Source organism: Diadema antillarum, unplaced genomic scaffold, assembly GCF_040938485.1.
Source record: "Diadema antillarum isolate AM-2024a unplaced genomic scaffold, OU_Dant_1.0 scf00000035, whole genome shotgun sequence".
Classification (NCBI taxonomy): Eukaryota; Metazoa; Echinodermata; class Echinoidea; order Diadematoida; family Diadematidae; genus Diadema; species Diadema antillarum.
Genome location: NW_027270924.1, coordinates 4,374,833 through 4,397,525, shown reverse-complemented (window position 1 = coordinate 4,397,525; position 22,693 = coordinate 4,374,833). Strand labels below are relative to the sequence as shown.

General features: G+C 37.7%; 1 protein-coding gene across 1 annotated transcript; it reads left to right on the top strand.

Annotated features, from left to right (window-relative positions):
- The first annotated feature begins 2,190 nt into the window (after window positions 1-2,190).
- On the top strand, window positions 2,191-14,343 carry LOC139744018 (polyunsaturated fatty acid 5-lipoxygenase-like). Its single transcript, XM_071654486.1, has 10 exons — window positions 2,191-2,314; window positions 3,337-3,434; window positions 4,665-4,797; window positions 6,026-6,121; window positions 7,498-7,712; window positions 8,287-8,546; window positions 11,032-11,132; window positions 11,977-12,150; window positions 12,860-13,023; window positions 14,229-14,343. Exons 1-10 carry the CDS (start codon window positions 2,216-2,218, stop codon window positions 14,341-14,343), a joined length of 1,455 nt encoding a protein of 484 aa, XP_071510587.1. The 5' UTR covers window positions 2,191-2,215.
- The last annotated feature ends 8,350 nt before the right edge of the window (window positions 14,344-22,693 follow it).

Below are 22,693 nucleotides of genomic sequence, written 5' to 3'. Positions count from 1 at the left end.
TAGGAGGAAGAAATCCTCACTGCATGGGATGGTGAGTTGACGGTGCGGGTGATGGTGTATTCGGGGCCCGATTAGCGAATACCGAATAGCGAATAGCGAATACCGAATACCGAATACTTCTATGTGAACGCAGCCTTACAAACAGTATACGCACACATCGTGCGCTGCACGGTGATACTTGTAAACCACTCATCTGTTCCATAGCTCAAATGCCATTTGAATGGCTCTAGCGAACCATGGACTATCTATCATGATAGGGCGGTGAGTTGGCTCAGTCGGTAGCGCGTCTGCCTCGCAATCATGCGGCCCGGGTTCGAACCCGAGTCTGGGCTGAGTAATGTTATGTGTAAGCATATCGTCCCCTCCAGCAAGAGGCAAAACACTCTGTCCCTCGGATAGGACATTAAGAAACCATGGTTTAAACCATGGACAAAAACCATGGAGCGCCAAATGTCGCACGGAATATTTCTTTACGTGAAATTGGTCACGAAATTGGTCATTTCGTCGACAAAATGGCCGTTTCGTTAACGAAATTATCATTTCGTGGACGAAATGTTCATTTAGTTACAAAATATTGTCATTTCGTTACAAAACAATCATCGACGAAATGACTGATTTCTTAACGAAATATTCCGTGCGACACTTGGTGCTCCATGGTTTTTGTCCATGGTTTAAACCATGGTTTCATTTGTACCACCTTCGTGAATTCGGGCCAAAGGGAGGTCCCGTGTATGAGCATGGACTGTAGGTCCATGGTATGAGAGAGTAGCAGCTCATGCACGTAAAAGATCCCGCTTCATTCATTCATCGCAAAGAGCAGGGTGTTTAACCCGGTGAAGTGGTCCCACCTCACATCCAACTGGACCCCATGGAAGACCAGCTTAACATAGCTGAATATGGGCTATCCAGCCATCTTCACAGATTGAAAATGAACAAACAAAACAAACAATTACGAAAACATGAACTTTGGTCTGTGCATCACTTCCGACGAACAACAAAGTTTTCATTAGAAAAAAAAAAACACAACCCCAAAACAAAACAAAAGAAGAAGGCAGTCAAACATTCGACTCCCTGTAGTTGGAAGCAACTCTATGCGTCATGAGTCATTGACTGTGCGTATTACTTTGTGCTTTGCTCATTACAAGCCCGGCCTGAGATAATTATTATCTTGAAGTTTTCTGCCAAAGAATCTTCACCAAGATTTATTCTGTCATATTTTCGTTCTGGTTTATTTAGTACGAGATGCAAGACGTGTTCTCTTAACCTAAAAGTCCACAGAAACACAAACAGCATCCATTCACTTTTTGTCATGATGACTACTATATGACAGAGCAGACTGTGCTGCCCTACTTTGGCAAAAGGAAACAACTGACATCGAGTACAAATGCTACAAATGAAGAAAATTTGTTTTTTGGAAGGCCCTTCAACATATAGATTTGTGATGAGAAATAATGTCGGTATTCATGCAAGTCATATGGTGATGCATTTATGACAATTCGAAGAATTCTTATATTCCCAATAATAATAGAAACTCATTATTATGTAACTTGCTTCCTTTTGCCAAAGTATTATAGATTTGTAGCAAACATGAAAAATCTGGCAAAAGGAAGCAAGTGACAATCATATCATAAAGAAAATTAGATTTTTTTATTCAATTAAAGAAGTATGTTTATAGTGACATATTTTGGCGTTCACAGCATGTTTTTATGATATTTAAAGAAGAACACATGTTTTCATGCTTTTCATGAAAATATCGTCATATTCTTTTTAAAACAGTTGTTACCACGGCAACCGTCATGGCTATGAGGTAACCGTGACATTCTGAAATTTTGATTTTTAATCTTACTAAAGAAATATGTTTATACTGATATATTTTGGAAATTTCAGCATGTTTTTATGATGTTTAACGAAGAATACATGTTCTTTTAGAGAAAAAAAGTTCGTTGCCATGGCAACGGCTGAAGACGTCATTTAGAAAAATGGCAACAGGTGGATTCGTGTTCACGTCGATTTCAGGTAAGATGAGTAGATTGTCATTTCCCTCTGCTGTGTTGCATTGATATGCTAGACTTAGACACACAATTGACATAGTTGATCAATGAAGCTCAAACAGCTGAAACAGAGATGGGCATGAAAATTAAATCAAGACCGAAGCTCTCAGGAATGATTTCTCTCACTATCCTAGTGGGACCTGGCGGGTAATGCAGTGAAGGTGATGCTGGCGACCAATACCATTGGTATCACCACGGACAAGTGGGAGTCTCTTAAAGACATAGAATCTATCTACCGGCCTCCTCTCTTGCCTGTACCAGCCGTAAGTAGCATTTTATTCTATTTTCTGCTCACCCCCTCCTCTTCTTCTTCTTTCTCCGTCGTCCCTCTTCCTTTTTCTCCTTCTTCATCTTCTGGCCCTCTTCTTCTTTCTGCTCCTTCTCTGCTTCCTCCTTCTCCTCCTTCTCTTCTTCGTGACAAAAAATATGTTGAGATTATTCCATGTACACTGTAGGTAATTTGCTGAAGAAAAAAAAAACTCAAAGGGGAAAAAGAGAATTACCCAGTTACCCGAATGATACTTTTGATACAGATTTCATTCATTTATGGTCGTGTATTCTTCAGATATTAGAGATACACGTTAATCGTGCAATGTTTGCATGTGATTAATTTTGTAGATTACATTCTTTTCCTTATTTTGCCAACATCGGGAGCTAAGGGATGTACATAAACGTAATCATTATAATTGTAATTAGGTACTATTATGTACCATTGAAACGCAGACAAGGCTGTAAAGTTCATTGTCATTCAGCAGGTAGCAAGTAATACCACGTAAAGTAGAAAATAACGACACTGTATCACGGTGCGTCTAAATAGAACAGAGGCTGTTTCGTCGGGGTCATCCCACTAGACCGACACCCACGAGTCATTACAGCCCACGAGTTCGACATCGAAAACAGGTCCATGAGTCATACAGTTCACGAGTCATACAGCCCACGAGTTCGACACTAGGCAAATAAAGCCCACGAGTTCGACACTAGGTAAAAACAGCCCACGAGTTCGACAGATACAACATGGCGCGTAATGTGTCGGTCTCGTGGGCCTTGTTGGCTTAGTGTCGAACTCATGGGCTGTATGACTCGTGAGCTGTATTACTCGTGGGCTGTATGACTTGTGGGCTGTATGACTCATGGGTGTCGGTCTCGTGACGTGCACCCGTTTCGTCTCCGATAACATTATACTAATCACATAAATAATTATGATATATTTACCAACCAATACTCAGTCCCCACAAAAAAGATATTGATACCTTACTCGCCATCTTCCTTCCCTCAAACTCCCCAGGGGCTGGACAAATGGAAATCTGATGTGGAATTTGGTAACCAGCGGCTCAGTGGCTGTAACCCAACTCAGATTCGACTGTGCACTGAGATTCCCGACAAGTAACAAGACTGCCTCCCTCTGCCATACTAAACTATGATACTCAGATTTCTAACTTGTCTACTTCAATGTTTGGAAAGAGAATTAACCAAAACAATCAATCAAACAAATTAGCAATAAAGCTTTCAAGTCAACCAATGTAAACAAGACAGGTTGCTGGATAGTGCATTCACCTAGCACGAACGTCCTCCCTGTTTATAGTCACACAATTCATTGTCAACATCCGACTTTTTTTTTCCTTTTTGATGCTACACTATGACAATAAGATTGCGCCATTGTTGCTTTTATTTTGTCCATTGAAATATCAAAATAATTTGCCAACAGAGAATAGGAAAGAGTCAAGCTCTATATAACTGCACACTATAGGAAGGTACTCTGCTAGTCTTTTGTCCTAATCCCAATGCCGCGGCTTCGTGTTAACTTCGACAATTATTGTATGTACGATATTTCATTATACGCTGTCTCTGAAACGACCAATCAGATTCTTTGTTTTCTGGCCGGTCCCATTGTACGTCTCATTAATGGAGACACTAGTGTAGCAAGACATTATACATTGATCAAACTGCTATCAATCCCTTGTGAAGATGAGTGTTTCTGATTACAGGCATCGGAACAGAACGTATGGTAACTGTTTACGAAAGGCTTGTTCAGAAGATGTTGCACATAGGTGGATGCTGGCCTGATATATATGAATTGATTTGATATGATATGATATGATATGAAACACAAGAGACATCATCTAACATCCTAATTTTGTTAATTTGAAATTTTGGGGTCTGGAAAGAGCCAAAGTAGCTTGAGCTATTAACCCTTTATGTGCCAAAGAGTCAAATTGTGCTTATATTTCACACACAAATACCTATGGATAGGAGATTGATCTGGCGTGCAAAGGGTTAAACTGATATAATGTATACATGCGTAATAGATTTATAGGGTTGTTTGTATTCATCGTGCCTGTCATAGACATTGTGATGCGAGATATGACGTTTATTGTGTGTTTGTATTGTCATGATTATTTTGGTACAATTTAATGGCATTGGAAACCAAATTTCTACGTCTGACATAGACCAATAAAGATGAATGAATGAATGAATGAACGAATGAATGAATGAATGAATGAACAAAAGACAGTTATGTACAGGATGAGACGTGAAAATGGATTGCTTTGAGAGACTTTTTGAACAATATCAAACTGAGGCCAGTCGTAAAGTCCTTCTTGTCACATGATGTAGTTTTGCAGTCAACGAAAAGGACATCGAGCCGCTCATCGAGAACATGACAATCGACGAAGCCATCGCGTGTAGACGACTCTTTATCGTCAACTACGATTTCTTGAAGGACCTCCCATGTACCGACGGACGGACGGTGAGCACAGCGCCCTCATGTGATTAAAGAGAGAAGGAGAGAGAGAGAGAGAAAAACAACCACATCGCTTATAAGAAAAATCATAAAAGAAAGATTCCATTTGTTGTATTAGTTACTCCATCCTTGACTGGTTTGGTTTCTTTTCCAATCGCAACTCACTGAAATAACCTTTTGGATTGTGAAATCCCACAGAAGCGGTACGCAGAAATAGTAAAGCTTATCTTTTGTCTATTTTTGTTTCGTATTTACCTCGCTTCGTGAGACAAGGGATCAGTTTTATTCTTTCAGTTCCTACCAAGATGATGAACATCTTCCGTACAATTAAGCCATGTGCAGATCGTAACAATGATACACGCCCAAGAACACAAACATAATTTGGTCCAGTGGATGTATACAACAATTGTACAAACTCGAAGAATGGATAATTATGATTATTGTTATGAGAAAGAAGATTCACGTATAGCATACTGTAATGAAAATGATAGACAACTTGTCGACCTATATTGACGTCAATAAGCAACGTATAAAGCTATGATTTAGTAGTAGCCATAATGATAATTATTTTGTTCATAGTAAAAACAACTCAACGCGAAAATTTCATTAAACTTGAATAAGGTAATTGTTGAGCGTATATGTTAACGACGATGTGAGATTCTTTTTACCACGTTCATTAGTGAGATTGTTCCTGGTGAAGAAGACCGCATCAAAACAGAACGAGACAAGACACAGTGAAGTAGGGATGGGGGGAGGTAGGTGTTCCAATGGGGTGATGACGGATCTTAATGACAAGTCGGGGGGGGGGGGGTGTTTCATAAAGATGTTCTTAAAGTTACGAACGACTTAAGAACGAGTGGTGATCAATTCGTCTGCTGAATTATCAAAGTTCTGATTAGTATAGCACATCACAATATGTTCCAGTCATTCGTAAGTCGTTCGTAACCTTAAGAACAGCTTTATGAAACACCCCGGAGGAGTGATTATTACAAAGCAAAAGGGACAACAATTATTTTAAACTCATAAAGAGGTAATGAATATTACGCCAGATTAGTCATGGTAATATCATTGAATGAGTAACACGTTGAGTAATGACTATATAAACCCACATGGGTAATTGTAATAAAGATGAATGAGTAATGATTTTAAAGCTAAATGTGTAATGGTTATAAAGCCCGAGTAATTATAAACGATTGTGACACCTGCCTACCTCATCCACCACTTCCGAATTCAGATTTGTGCCCCAATGGCCCTGTTCTTTGTTGATAAAGACAAGCATCTGATACCTGTAGCGATCCAGCTCTTCCAAGACCCAGCCCCAGACAATCCGGTAAGTTCAACCCAAAGGAGGTACTGTTTCACACACCTCTTTGGTTCCGCGTATAATACTTCGCGCAGTCAGGCAGTGGGAATCCGATGTGGGCAAAATGGATTTTGGTTAAAGGGATAGTACAGTTTTTGTTGAGACCTAATTTCAGGTTTCTAACATTTTTTTGGTGAGATAATGAGAAACATCTTAGGAAATATGAAAGAGCATGTAATTCCACGTGGAAGTCAACATTTATTTGATGAAAATTGATTTTGAAATGGCTGAGATATCCAAAACAGAGCGATTCTAATAAAGTGTGGGACCCACACTTTATTACGATCGCCTTGTTTTACTTTGTTTTTGGATGTTTCAGTCATTTCAAACCCAATTTTCATCAAATAAACTTTGAATTCCTCTTAGAATGGTATGCTCTGTACTATTTTATAATGTTTTCTTAGTATGTCGCAGAAAGTTAAAAGCCCAATTCTTATCTCCACCAATACTGTACTATCCCTTTAACAACGCCTTCTCCTAATGTCCCATATTATAGTTACACCTTGTATACTGTCACAATGAACACCAGTCAGGTACCTAGACACCGATTAGACGATAACGTACCATTCCGTATATACCAGTCTTATTGTTAGATTCATTTTTAATACTCGAAGTTTTACCGCCGTCGTACCTTGATTTTGTCACTGTACTCTCCTTTGGCATGATTTTTACTTGTGTTTATATACCCGGATGCACACGAGGCTATGATTATCGTTGGTTATTATATCATGGATGTTCGGAGAAATATATATAAAAAAAAAGTTCCTCCCGTTTGTGAAGCTTTGACTACCTAGAGACACCTGTAAGATGATAATTTACTATTATTTAGATTCAGGTTACTCGAAGTTTCACCCTCATCTTCCCTTTATTTGGTCACTGCGCTCTCCTCTGGGAAGATTCTTATTTTGTGTTTTAATACCCGAATGTTCACAAGACGTTGGTCATCGTTGGTTATCACATCGTGTATGTTCGGAGAAATACATGAAAAAAAAAAAAGGATCTTCCCGTTTTTGAAGCTTTGACTGCTCATCCGTGTTAACGTGAGGCCTGTCGTCAGCTTTCCGTTACTGAAATTCATAGTTTCAAATTTTGTAATGAATTTCATACGAGTAATATCTGCGACAGTCAAAGTAGTATAGAAGCTGACGATTAGGTTCAAATGATGACCAATGTCAAGGCTCCCGAGTAAATGGTCGATGATACTGATGATGGTGGAAATGATGATGATGGTGATGATGGTGATGATGGTGAAGATGATGATGGTGATGACAATGATGACGATGATGATGATGGTGATGATAATGATAGTCACGTTATATTGATACCAATATTAAATGCAACAGGTGTTTTACCCATCTGATCCGGAGTACACCTGGCTCATGGCCAAGTGCTACTTCAACAACGCCGATGCCTCGGTCCACGAGTCGGCTGTCCATCTGGGCTTTACTCACTTGGTAGGAGAATCTATCGTCATAGCAACGCATCGATGTTTGTCTCCATCCCATCCAGTCTTCCGTCTACTCGCTCCTCACTTCCTTTATCTCCTCGCCATCAACAGGTGTGTGCCATTTGAACGCAAGTACACAAACAACCACACATCAGTCTACCTAATTTGGAATAAAAAGGAATAATGCCTTTTTCAAGGATAAAACATTGTGCAAGCTCGTTGACATCTAACATCTGGACATTCGAAAAAATATGCGTCTGTCAACAATGTACGTGATCAAAAACAGAATGAAAACAAAAATGAATACGAATTATGTTACGTACAATTACTATACAATCCTAATACTATCGAAGGGAATAACCAGAAAGATAAACATTATCTGTCAGCTTTCAGTAAAAAAAAACAGTATGGGCTACAAAAGATTTCCACATTTACTTCGTTTTGTACGTCCTGATGTAATGCAAAAATTATATTTTAAATATTAGATCTCAACAAAAGCTACATGTTGTTTTTTTACACTGCCAGGCTCAAAACGATTCAGTGATGAGTCGTCTCAAATCAATGATTTAGGCTACAAATTTCTTTTTGCAGTTTAAACTTGTACCAACTTGTAAGATGTTAGGAAAATGTTGTAAAACTGATAAAACGTACACGTAACCTTGTCCTCTTTAATATTGCCCTTCAGTCGTGCCGTGAACGTTTTGGTTGCTGAAGGAGGCTGGGTGGATACCACCATGGCCATTGGTCGTATCGGTATGTTCGAAATCATTAAACGAATGTGGCACAATTGGCGACTCGATGTGCAGGGCTCCCTCCTCGCTGACCTTGAGGACAGGGGAGTGGCTGACCCGGAAGTACTTCCTAATTACCACTATCGAGATGACGCAGTGCTGGTTCGCAGAGCTATCTTCGATTACGTCAAGCGCATCGTCGACGGTTACTACGGTTAGTCGCTGGACGATTGACTCTCTAGTCCAGGGAAGAAGGGAGCTAACTTTAATGAAAGTCATTAAATGTGGCGTTCCTCAGGGTAGTATATTAGCACCTTTACTTTTCATCATTTACATTAATGATTTTTGCAGATCATCCGACATACTTTCTACTATACTTTTTGCCGATGATTCACATATTTTTTTCTTTAACCAAAATCCATTTACCCTTGTCCATACTGTCAATTCTGAATTTAAAAAAGTGACCCAATGGATAAGAGCCAATGAATTATCATTAAATCTTCAGAAAACCAAGTATATGTAATTTAGTAAGTCTATAGAAGTTTTAGGCTTAGATATCATCTTTGATGACGCTCATTTAGAACGTGTATCTCACATAAAGTTTCTCGGTATTACAGTGGATGATAAACTTTCGTGGAAGCCTCATATGATTAATATTAGTAAAATAATTTCGCGTAATATTGGTATCATCAATAGACTTAAATTTTAAATCCCGTTGTCTTCTTTATTGACGTTGTATTTTTCATTAATATTACCTTATCTTAATTATGAAATTTTAGCATGGGGTAGTGCCCATCAAACTTTATTAGATAAACTATTGTTATTATAAAAAAGGCACTTCGTATTATTTGTGGCGTTTCACCAAGTTTTCATGCAGATCCATTATTTGTGGAATACAAGATTTTAAAAATCAAAGTTGTGTTTTTCTTTCAGCCGGGTCAGTTTATGTGTACATTTAACACAAATGCACTTCCTAGCATCTTTAATTCCATTTTTCCAAGAAATCAATTTTTCATAGTTATCCCACCAGGCGATCTTATGAGTTTCATTTACCCCTTCTCAGAACCTTATTGGCGCAAAGTACATTTATTTACACTGGCCCTAGATTCTGAAATTCTTTAAGCTGTGATATAAAAAACTCTTTATCTTTGAATTCGTTTAAGCGTATGTTGAAACTGTTTTTTGTTGAATTCATACTAAGATAAAATATTATTTATTATTTAGCTGGTCTCTACAACCAAAGGGTTCATCGTCAATCATTTAATTCGTCAATCATTTGATTCATTATTGTTTTTTTTTTCATTATCTTATTTGTACAAACTTTGCTCAGCTGCTCGAGCTCTGAAGCACCTCAATTCCCTCTTTCGATTCCAATGTTCAGCGTGTTGGCTTTTCCTTTCATGTTTCCTTTTCTTTCTTTCCTTTCTTTCCATTATACTTTTGTGCTTTATTACTTTCAATGGTATACCCTTCTGTCAAGTCATGTAATATTTTGTGTTTCTCCTGTCTTGTTCTGTCCTGTTTTGTTCCATCCTGTCTTTGTAAACAAATATGTTAATATGGATAATTATTTGAGTGGTCCACAATTTACAAGCATGCTTTTCAGTGCACCTCTCAAATGAAATCTTTCTCTCTTTTTTTTTTCTCCAGACATAACTTTGTATTTTACCGGTATGCATGTATAATCTATTAACTATTATCTACCATGTAAAGTCGACTTACATGCCTATGTTATATCTTCCGATTCATTTCGTGTTATGTTTGCCGAAAAAGAGAGAAGGAATGCAATAAATGAAATGAAATGAAATGAAGAACTTACAGAATGAATAAATGAATTCAGAAAAACTAACAAACAGACGAAAAGTTGGGCAACTGTTAAATCTGATTTTCTTGTGTTAATAGAAAATGAAAATAACTCTGAGGCAAAGGCACAACTCATGCAAACTTCCTATCTCATTGATATTGGAACGAATCTTGTATTGACAAGCTTTCCTGTCCGTCATTTCAGGCCAGGACGTGCTGAGTGTACTAGTCCTGCAATTTAACACTAAGGGATATTTCCGGATCTAGCTTGTCGCTTTCCATCTTGTTTTGATTTCTTCCTCACGTATATTCTGTTGGTGTCTGTACTGAACATCAGACTGACTTGCTTCTTTTCCTATACGAGCAAAGTCTTGTGCGAATTGATCGCTCTGTCCTGACATTAAAAATAATGAGAGGCTTAAACGGATGGTACCGTTTCAGTTGACGTGTTATATGGGACTTCAGGTTTCCAACGTTTTTCGAGGATGACTTTTTCAGATGAGGAGAAACCTCTCATGAAATGTGAAAGAGCATTGTAATAATTTAAAGAAATATTCAAAGTTTATTTCATGAAAATTGGTTTTGAAATGACCGAGATATCCAAAAAACAAAGCGATTCTAATAAAAGATGGGACCTGCCTTTAATTAGGAAAGCTTTGTTTTATTTCTTTTATTTTTAATATCTCAGCATTTTCAAAATTGATTTCCATCAAATCATGACTTGAATCCGTTTTAGAAATGCATGCTCTCTTACATATCATAGAGTGTTTCGAAGTATCTCGCAAAAAGTTAAATGTGAATCTTCATGTCAACCAATACTCTACCACCTGAGGTCATTTGAGGTAAATTCTTCCAGCCCATTCCTCGATTTTCTGTACCTTGTTTCGATTCCACAGATTCATCAGCGAAGGTGAAGGAAGACAGGGAGTTGCAGGAGTGGGGAAGGTTTCTGGGAGGGAAACCTAAAAACGAGAAGGAGGCGACGGTTGGTATGCAGGTAGGGTGTGGCTGACTCCTGGTGTTATCTCTCGAATTAATGTAAAGAGACGTTCCCTCTTAGTGTGAATCTCCGATAAGAATTTATTAATATTACCAATTAGGCTGAGTGCATTGTGCTTACAAAGAGGCATAATGGCATTTAGCAGGGTATGGTTCTAAATTGTCTATAATCAGTTATTTCTATAAATACGCTGTAATTTATATTGACATGCATAGAAAACAGTTGCCACTCGGTGGGCCGTACTGTAGAATAAGTCTGTTGGAATTATATACATACGTATCTGATTGCCGAATCATGACTTCCCTGTAACTTTATTATCATGTTTCCCATCGGAAGACTACAGATTAGGGAAGCAAATCTGATCAGAAAAGATTCAAAATTCCTTTCTACAATTAAAGGTCATGCTTACCTTAAAAAAAATGTTCCAGATATCTAATTTGATGCATATGTGTAGGTTAGTTGTATCACAAAACATTCTACCATATATATATATATATATATATATATATATATATATATATAATTTTTTTTTTTTTTTTGCAACAAAGCCTAAAATATAAGGAGATATCACTATATTTTTAATAAACCGTAACTGTATAAGGTTTAGTCTGGAAATATTTTCATCAAAACTATTGTTCACATTTTGTATACTTAACATCAATTACACTTGTTCAGATTTTTACATTGGTTGTTTCTATTTCTAACTCGCATTTTAGAACTAATGCTAGGTTTTTGTTTCATCTGCAAGTGGTATAGGCCTAGAGCAAATATTTTATGTCTTTAATGGAAGTGATTCTGCCACTAAGGAAACTAAACATCTCTTGTCATCTGTCCATCCCAGGGTCTACCCAATGGTGGTCAGTTCCTGACCACTGACGAAGTAGCGGACACCGTCACCAACTTTATCTTCATCTGCAGCGCGGGTCATGCAGCAGCCAACTTTGGACAGTACGACCAGTATGGTTTTCCCCCGAGCTACCCCGCCTGGCTGCATGGCCAGCCGCCTCGCGACAAGGTGTGGTCACTTGATGGGAGGGAAAGTTTGCCTCGTCTTTCAATCTATGTATTTATTCATTCATCTTTTTTTCTTTTTTTTTTGGGGGGGGGGGGTCTCTCGCACATTGTTGTTATTTCTTTGGACTTCACTAAATGTCATTGTATTTGTACATGAATTTGCATCGAATGTTTAGGACCTTCATACATTGATTAATACGTTAAAATAATCCGTATACCTCAGATTGCACGAGTTTAGTCTTACAAGAGCTAGGGCAAAGACATAAAGTCAAGGGAGTTTTGTCATACAACAGGAGGGGATACCAGGTAGATAACCCTTTATATTCAAATGAACATAATCTTTTTTAATTTGTCAGTGATGTGTCGAAATCGTGTTTATGCTTTACATCACGTGTTGGTATCAACCTAGTGCTATCCTCGCTGGACTAGCGAGATTAACAGGTTTATGATATTAACCCTTTGTGTTTTTTTTGTCATGACAGTACTTTTTATAAAACGGAAAACCGCCATTGCGCCACTCGTACATCAGTAGATTTCGATTTCTTATCACCTGCAATCTTACTCTATGACGTCCGATCAAATAAAACCTCAGAATACAGAGTGGCAGGTGTTTATCTGAGAAACTCGTAGTAAACAACCTTCATAGTAGCTAAATCTTGCTCTCTTTTTTTCAATCCCGCTCGGGAATCCCGCCCGGGAATGCCACCCAGACTCCTTTGACGGAGGCCGACATCCTTCAGCAGCTTCCTGATAAAGCCGAGACGCTAAGTGTCATGACTTTCACCAAGCTACTGAGCACACGAGGAACCAACGCTCTGGGTGACTTTGAGATGTGTTATCTCTATGATCCAGTGGGCTGCGCCTCGCTCTACCGGTGAGTAATATGGGTGCACGTCACGCGACCGACACCCACGAGTCATACAACGCATGAGTTATACAGCTCACGAGTCATACAGCCCACGAGTTATACAGCTCACAAGTCATTCAGCGCATGAGTTATAAATACAGCTCACAAGACTTAGTCATACAGCCCACGAGTTATACAGCTCAAGAGTCATACAGCCCACGAGTTATACAAATCACGAGTCATACAGCCAAGAGTTATACAGCTCACGAATTACATGGTCCATTAGTTTGACACTAAGCTGACAAGGTTTTTTTAATCATTTTTATCTATTTCATTGTATTACCTTTACCTATTATCGAACTCATGGGCTTTATTTGCCTAGTGTCGAACGCATGGGTTGTATGACTCGTGAGCTGTATGACTTGTGAGTTGTATAACTCATGCGCTGTACGAGTATGACTCGTGGGTGTCGGTCTAGTGGGATGACCCCAGTAATACCTGGCCGTTGAAGTCGCTTATGCGGGATCGAAATTTGTATACTCTCAGTTATCATGCAACACGATTTCATCCAACTCCGAAGTTTCGTTAGTACGTACTGTCTTTACGTTTTTGGATTAACGACCCCCCCCCCCCTCGTTTGTTTGTTTTGTTTGTTTGTTTGTTTGTTTTTTTTTTTACTTTCGGAAAACTTCTTGGTATAAAGGAATGTGTGTGTTTCGGGGAAAAAAAACGCTCCTTCAGAATAACGAAACAGTTTCTAATTTTTTTTTTTCCGGATTACCACACCTTTCGGTATTACGAACATCCCCCGGTTTAGGTAATCCCTGTTCTTCGCCGAACAAGTGTTTTAATATCCTTAGAACGGTTAGAAAGCCAGAGCAGAGAAGAGAAATGGCAGCACTTGAAGAGTTTGTGTGCAAAAACCGATAAGTCCATTTTTGAAGATTTTGAAGTACGGTCTCTGTCATAAAGTACAAAATAATACCTTTTAAATGATATATTGGTCACTACATATAAAGGTATATTTTTGAAGTTATGGTCAAAAGAAACAAACATTTTCTTATTATTCTCTTTATTTTTCTTGACCTTTAATCGCAAATACATGTATCTCCAGTTGGCAAATATCGACTTATCGGTTTTTGCGAACAAACTCTTCACTTATAAAGTCCTTCTGTAATGTGTTGGATTGTTGGTGAAGCATGGTTTAACGATGGATTTCTCTCGTACCACAGATTCCGAGCCGATCTTGCGAAGATTGGAGAAATGATTGACGAGAGGAACAGGGAGCGAGAGGAGAAATACATTTACCTTCATCCGAGAGAGATCCCTAACGCTATCAGTATCTAAGGATCTACTCACAGAGTGGTTGGCTAAAAACCATATACTCACCCTGGCGTAAACCGTTGCATACGGGAACCTGGTGGCTTGCGTAATTAGCCATGGATATTTCAGAATTTAGTACGGAACGGCTTAATCTATTTTGGCCCACGACGTTGGGTGATTCTCCTTGAATGTCGGATCTACTTTCAACACACCAATCTTCGCTTTATAGAAATACAGTCATTGCAAAGATATATATAATTATATCCTGTACAATACACATGTATATATCTTTTATATATCTTTTTCAACGATATCAGTCTCAAGGATGTACTCACAATACTGGTTTGCTTGGAGTCACATACATCATTGATCCTAATTTTGCACACTTTGGTGTGCAAGCTCTCTTTATCTCGGGTTTGTATTCAACACAGCTATCATCGTAACGGAATTATCTTCGCCTTTAGAGATGACAATTATTGTTATTGTTTTGAAAATTATGTAAAAACAAAACAAAGGGGTTGTTCAACACAAAATAAACAACGACAGGATTTACGTTAAAGAAACAGAGGATCAGCCACAGTATTCTAGTCTCCGGTGTAGGCCCTATGTTATATTATCATATATTTTTTTTCAGCTTTTCAGATCTGTATATAAGTTGGCAAGACATGTACATTATATATAAAAACGTTGATACTAGCACGCAATATACTAACATAGCAGATAACCAATAAAAACAGTAAAACAGCATTAGTTTCATCACAGGTGTACAGGTTTGCTAAGGTAGGCAGCAACCATACAGAAAAGTCATGAAGGCAACTCAAAGCTATGGCTGAGATATCCAAAAAGAAAACAGTCCTTATAAAAGAATGGGACTCATCTATATTAACAAAACCTTTACCATTTTTTCTTTAAGTTATCATACAGTGTACAGAGCCCTCTCTGTTAACGAATAGACAAGGTTGGATCATAGTGTATTTTTTCGGATTCATTTTGTTGTCTTTAACATTGCAGGGAGCTGGGTATGTGTTGGCATGAGCAATCCGAATGCAGTATGTCATGTATAGGCATTGTGAATCGATGGATTAGACCGCCTTTACATCATGTATCATTATCTCCTGTTATTGTGTTTTAAAAACAAAAGCTACAATTTATTTTTGCTATTACATTCAGGGGGAAATATTCAGTAAGTTAGGGTCAATATTACAATAATTGTCGTAGGATTACGGTACGTTGAATTCACATTAGATAGATGTCTTTAATACAAGGTAATATATATTACATTTACTCTTGACTTGACTATTACATTGATTTAGTTAAATAATGTATAAGGAACATTACATTGAGGGTGATGTCATTCAGTTGGGTCGATATTGTAATCATTTGTTTTGTTTTGTTTTGTTTTGTTTTTTAGTTGTGGAGTTTAATGATTTCTATACCTTAAGTTATGGTTATGATACAGGGTAATATTTCTTCACTGTTTTCCTCATAGCTCTCAATGCATTGCTTTTTTGTGTTCGTCCTGAATATCTACTTCATGTGTTTGTATATAGAGATCTATTTTAGATTATGTTTTTACCCTCTGGGAATCAGGATGGTGGATTTGTTACATGTAACCCAATGTCGTTCGCGTTACGATTGTCAAGATACGTACAAGTTATATAGTTTTGCCAACACACATGTGCCATAATGTTCTATGGAATACAGTGCACTTTCGTCATAAGGAACACAGTTTTGACGAAGTTACGGTTACAACGAAGCAACAAATTAGGCCGCAATATTATCCTTTCTATGTTTTTCTAATGTTCATTTCTTCTGTAATAACAAAATTTTAATATAACGAAAGAAAACTGCCGGTCTCGAGGACTTCGTTATAATGGGAGTCTTCTGTGCTGATACTATATAATATAATGTACTGAATAAGCAAGTGATAAGCGAGGGAATAATAGCTATCAACATGGTTTTCCTTCTTTATTAGGGGATGTGCTACTATCGTGTGTTTGGTAAACATTACTGAGCTTGGAATAATGTAAGATTTTGTGTAGATGAAGGTTGCTCTGTTTATTATGTTATAGACTTTGATAATACATACTGCAGACTATTACTCACTGACATTGGAGTTGGAGTAAAAGTCACATGTCTCCTTATTATGATGATATCATTCGAGTAGTGGTAGCAATGTGCTTTGTTATTTCTATTAGTAGACTTATTTACAGACTATAAAAGTGAACTTGACATATATTACACAGTAATCAAGTTGATCCTTGACGGAATTCTCATGCTGTTTCTAGTACAAATAATGCTGGTGATTATCATCATGCATATCTTGTGTCACAAGGGTTTTGACTAACTGCATTTTCAAATAATATTACACACATTTTATTCCAGAATCTTTGCAGTGCTGATACCTCCTTGCTATGTTGTAGCTATTAAAACCATAATGAAAAATGTTGTTATTTGAATTTTAAGGCGTGTGTTATTCAGTTATGAATATTCACGCCTACGTGTCTATCATATTACTCTCTAAAAAAAATCGAGTGAAAATATTCACTCTTAAAAGAGTGAATACAAAAAAGAGTCAATTTCGAGTGAAATTGGAGTGAATTTTGAGTGAAAATGCTCATTTTCACTCATTTTGGAGTGACGTCAGGGATCACTCGAAGATTTTGGAGTGATCCCTGACGTCACTCCAAACTGAGTGAAAATTAACATTTTCACTCAAAATTCACTCCCATTTCACTCGAAATTCACTCTTTTTTGTATTCACTCTTTTAAGAGTGAATATTTTCACTCGATTTTTTTTTAGAGAGTAGTCGTGGCTTCCAGACCCTCTCCCCGTACTTTCGCTATTCAGGATGTTGACGCCCTCAACGTCGAGAACTGATGTAGTTAAATTGGTTTTTGTCCTGCAGAGGCCTTCTTCGCCGCGGAGTCTAGTTGGCAAAGGGTCTGGAAACCATACGTCCCTCCCTCTACGTGACAGTTTTTACAACAAAGATGTCTATGTTCGTTCCAGACAATGTGGACAAGAAATCTTCTCATTCTATAAAATCATGCACTAACAAACATGTTCGCAATTTTGTGGGCAGAAATTAAATGCGGTCTTTAAATTCAAATTTCATATGTTGTATTTATGAAAGCGTGGTGCATTTAATAGCAATCGCACATTGGAGTCTGATTTTGCCACTCATTGACTTCTTTCTTCATGAAGTAAAGACTCAATGTATGACGTCATATGTGTAGGAAACCTTATTAGATTGTGTATCTACCCTCTTGGAATCAAGGAGATGGATTTATGGGTGCACGTCACAAGTCAGACACCCACGAGTCATACAGCTCACGAGTCATACAGCTCACGAGTCATACAGCTCACGAGTCATACAGCTCACGAGTCATACAGCTCACGAGTCATACAGCCCACACAGTCATACAGCTCATGAGTCATACAGCTCATGAGTTCGACACTAAGCTAACAAGGCCCACGAGACCTACACATTAAGCCCCGTGTTGTATCTGTCGAACTCGTGGGGCTGTTTTTACTTCGTGTCGAACTCATGGGCTGTAATGACTCATGAGCTGTATGACTCATGGACCTGTTTTCAATGTCGAACTCGTGGGCTGTATGACTCTTTGGTGTCGGTATGGAATAGTGAGATGACCCCGGATCTATACCTAAGAATTACATTACTATTTTCAACACACGCATAAATTATTCAAGTATTACAGTGTTGTAAATACACGTACACATTACTGAGCTTAGATAAAGGATGTGATAGGATTTGATGATAAACTGCAGAGTGTCTTCAGGATCGAGTTGAAGTAAAAGTCACATATCACGCTATAATCAATTATAATGACATAATTCGAGTATAGAGTGGTGGCTTTGTACTACGTACCTATACTTCTGAATTTGACACACACAATAATCAAGTTGATCATTGACGGAAGTCCCAAGATGTTTCCTAAAATAATGATTTTTTTTTTATTATCATGCATAATTTTTTTTTTTCGTCACAAGGTTTCGACTTATAGTATTTTTGGATGAATATTACACATATTTATTCCAGAGATTGTAATCTGTGCACAATCATTCTATACATGTTTTCTTGAGTTGCTTTTTCAAAGAGTTATGTAATCATCGGGCAGATATTTTATGTATTAAATGTAATTTGCAAGAATGGGTCATGCTTTTGAATTATTTTGCTGTTGTTGTTTTTACATCATGTTTTACTGACAGGCGTCTTGTTTCAGTAGCAAACTGCACAGACCATGTTTGCCAAGAATAAAACATGGTGACCTTCCTAAAATCTTAGTGGAAACATTTTTGTATATAATTTACCTATGTTTTGATATTGATGGTTGCCATGACAACCGTAAACTGACAACCATGTCAGTCAGGATAGATAAAGCGATGTAGGTCTACCATCTCTTCCTGCTTCGCCTCCCCCTTCAAAAACTTCAAAACCCTGGCAGTGATGAAGGATGAACCACGCGTGAGTTTATGTCGTTATGTATTATACAGCGGACTTCCGTTATAACGAAGTCCCGGGACCTACGGTTTTCGTTAGTTATATCGACACTTTGTTGTTACTGAACAAATAAACAATCAAAATACATACAGCAGACGTTGCAGCCTGAATTTTTGCTTCGCGGTTGTAACCGTAATTATGTTATAACCATGTTCGTTATAACGGGAGTGCACGGCATGTATGATACCTTGTAGAATCATATCACTAAAAAAAAGAGGTCATCATCTAATTCTTTTTTCAACAGCTTTCTGACAAGTCTTGGCTAATAACGATCCTGAAGGAATGATTACTATACTAGCAAACTGAACGTTCGTTTCATTTATTTTGCGTTTGCATTAATCTGATAAAATGTATCCGTAGTTCTGTCTATATGGTTGTTTGTCTGATGACGAGTACATGATGTATTTTCCTTTATGACAGAAACATCACCCATGCTATAATCGGACTGAAACCCAATGGCTCGAATTTACGAAGGTGGAACAGTCTTTGTCCATGGTTTAAACCATGGACAAAGATCTTAGTTTTGTATGGGCGCCAAGTGTCGCATGGCCTATTTCGTTACGAAACCAGTCATTTCGTCAACGAAATTACCATTTCGTTAACGAAATGAATGATCACTTCGTTACGAAATACATAATTATGTTCATTTCGTCGACGAAATGACTGGTTTCGTAACGAAATAGGCCATGCGACACTTGGCGCCCCATACAAAAATAGGGTCTTTGTCAAAGGCTTAAACCATGGACAAAGATTGTGCCACCTTCGTGAATTCGGGCCAATGTGTAAAAACAAACATAATTGAAGCGGTATATATAGCTCAAACATAATTATCGCTTGCCTCCTAATAAGAGTGTTTCCGCTACTTGCGTGTAACAAGTTTAAATGCTATCATCTCCGTCAATTTCAACATACCTTGAATAATATTGTTGACTTTTTCATAAATATGAGTAAATAAACTTTAATTGCAAGGAAGTGAATAAAACAACAACAAGAATTTCATTTCCAAAGAACTAAAACAACAACAACTTGCAAACCTTACATTTTTGGAGATCGTCACAAAGAAATGTTAGGTTCGTTTTTCTGAAGGTTCCTTAATGCAAAAATGAAATAAGGTTTTCATTCCCGAAAGTTCGTTAAAACAGGACAAACGGAATTACGAACCGTATTTCATTTTCGGATTAACAAACATTAGGAATAACGAACAGCTTATACACAAACCCATTCAGTCTTAGCTCGATGTTTCCTTCCTTATATGCACAGTTCAAGACGTCGGTGTTACTGGGCTGTGTATGGTGTAAGTGTATTCATCTTCATGTCATATTATCACATACTGTATACGCCGAATATTTCGCGAGGTTTATATTTTCGCGAATTTCGTGAGTAAGGTGCTATTCGCGAAATTAAAGACACGCGAATATATTGACTCTGATCCCGATTGGAATGTGACGTACACGTGTACACTTCTCCGTTCAGTACAGGACTCCACGATCGCGAATTTAACCACTCGCGAAATGGTTGGGAATTGCCGATTCGCGACAATTTAGACTCGCGAAATATATGGCGTAGGCCTATACAGAGATGACCTTTCATACACACACACGCACACACATGCAAATATCGGCAACGATAAAATTTTGGAAAGAAAACATAATATTCTTTCCAGTTTGAAATAGTGACACACTGCATTATTCGAATAAAAATTAGAGAGAATTTAATACACGCATTGACAATTACAAAACCATGTAATGATTTCAGCAGTCTCCATCATGTTGATAGCTGTTACTCAATCCATTTCCTACAATAGACATTTTTTTCTACAGTGAAATCTCCATAACTTTCATTTCTGTATATATTCTATCCATAATCTCATTTTTCAAAATACATCTTTTCCGATATAATATATAAGTTCAACACATATCTACGTAGGTGTACAAGGGCATGATAATGTACTACTTATACACTGGATTCACACCATACAGACATTAATTTGAACACTTAGAAACATACACATACACTGTAATGTAGGCCTAAAGTATTAAGGATGACGCCGGGGGAGGTGGGAGGTGGGGGGGGGGGGGGGGGGGGGGGTGTCTTAAACATGAAATTTTCAATATTTTGTACAAAACAAGAGTTCATTATAAGAAAGTAGTAAATTTATCAAAATGTGTCAAAATGATACTCAAGAACCATTTTCTCTCCTTAAAGGCACGTGGAAGGCTCCTAATGCATTAAAGGATATGTGAAATAGAAACTGAGATCTTGTTCATTTTTTATTCCATTCAAAGGGGAGTGGTCCAATGTGATGTTTTTGACAGGTGGATTTCATTAGAAAATGGGAAGGCCTGAAGAAGAGGGCTACTATATTCAGTGAATTTTGGTCCAAAGTTTCATTTTCTCACACAAATTGCTTTCTGACCTGTTTTATATATATCATACAATAATCATATTGGTCTGTTTCAATAGCAGCAAACTAACATCATATAGCATCTACGACATTTATCTTAAAAAAAAAAAAAAAAAAAATCTGTGGTTCCATCCACCTATCGTTGCTTTAAAAACCTCAGCTTTATACTTACAGACGATAAGAAAACAAGCAAATGACCAGTCGTTCATTGAATCGTCATGTTTTGTTCTCATACGTGATATCTATCAGGGTACAGAAGGTTCCGTGACGTCATAAAACACGCTGCCCGAGGGGCAATAACAAATTCATTTGTTCATTAGAAGTAATGAACAAAATACCTGGATCCTCCTTTCATATTCAACCTACCTACTTACGTCAGATTTTGCCTTGAATACAAAGACATCTAGTTATGGACATAGAGACATACAATGCATATTCAGCATCCTTATTAATTAAGATCCTTTCAAGACTTATTAGATCAAAACACTTTTCTTTCATCCTAATGAGTTTGCATAATCATAATTCTCACAGACGAGCCACTACATCTTGGAAGAGGCCCTTCTGTCTGGTGAATCTCTCATAGAAGTAAATTTCTATAGACTATAAACTTTAATACAGTGCACTCCCGTTACAACGAACACGGTTATAACGAAATTTCGTTATAACGAAGTAAAACTCCTGGTCCCAAAATTAACACCATTAAAGTCTATGGTACAAAATTCGTTTATAACGAACACGGTTATAGCGAAATTTCCGTTACAACGAAGTCTTTTCCGAGCGCCACTGACAAAGAAAAACAAAAGAAATGTGCTCCGTTATAACGAAATGCGAATAGCTTTCGAAAATACGTATAGCGGAACAATCATTTATAGCGTCTCTACACGGGCTTCACATCACTGTGTGTTCTCTCCTTGTGTAAAGCGAAGTTTCTGAGGGGAACTTGCGTATAATATTGTAATACAATAATCCCATCCCATTCACATAGCTTTCCAGTGTATGATGAGTATTCAGCAAGCAGAATATGATATATATCCGTGGTTTCCTTGTTTTCGTTATATATTGTATTTGTTCGGTTATAACGAAATTTCGTTATAACGAAAGAAAACTGCCGGTCCCGAGCATATCGTTATAACGGGAGTGCACTGTACACAATCACTGACACCTGGCTGACGGGTGCCATTGGTGGTTTTCAAATGAAGACTTACCCTGGTGGGCAGCCAGTTAAGACCACCTACCAGTCAAGTAACCATGCTACTGGGTCTTCAAGGCAATTATCTCAGACACTAATACCCCAACTTTGTCACAAAATCAATGAAGAAAACCAGTAATTTCTGTAATACTACATGTACTGTATGTTCATTATCATACAGTGCACTTCTGTTAAAACGGAAGTCTTTTTCTTTTGTTATATCGAAGTTACGGTATAACCAAACAAATGAGCAAT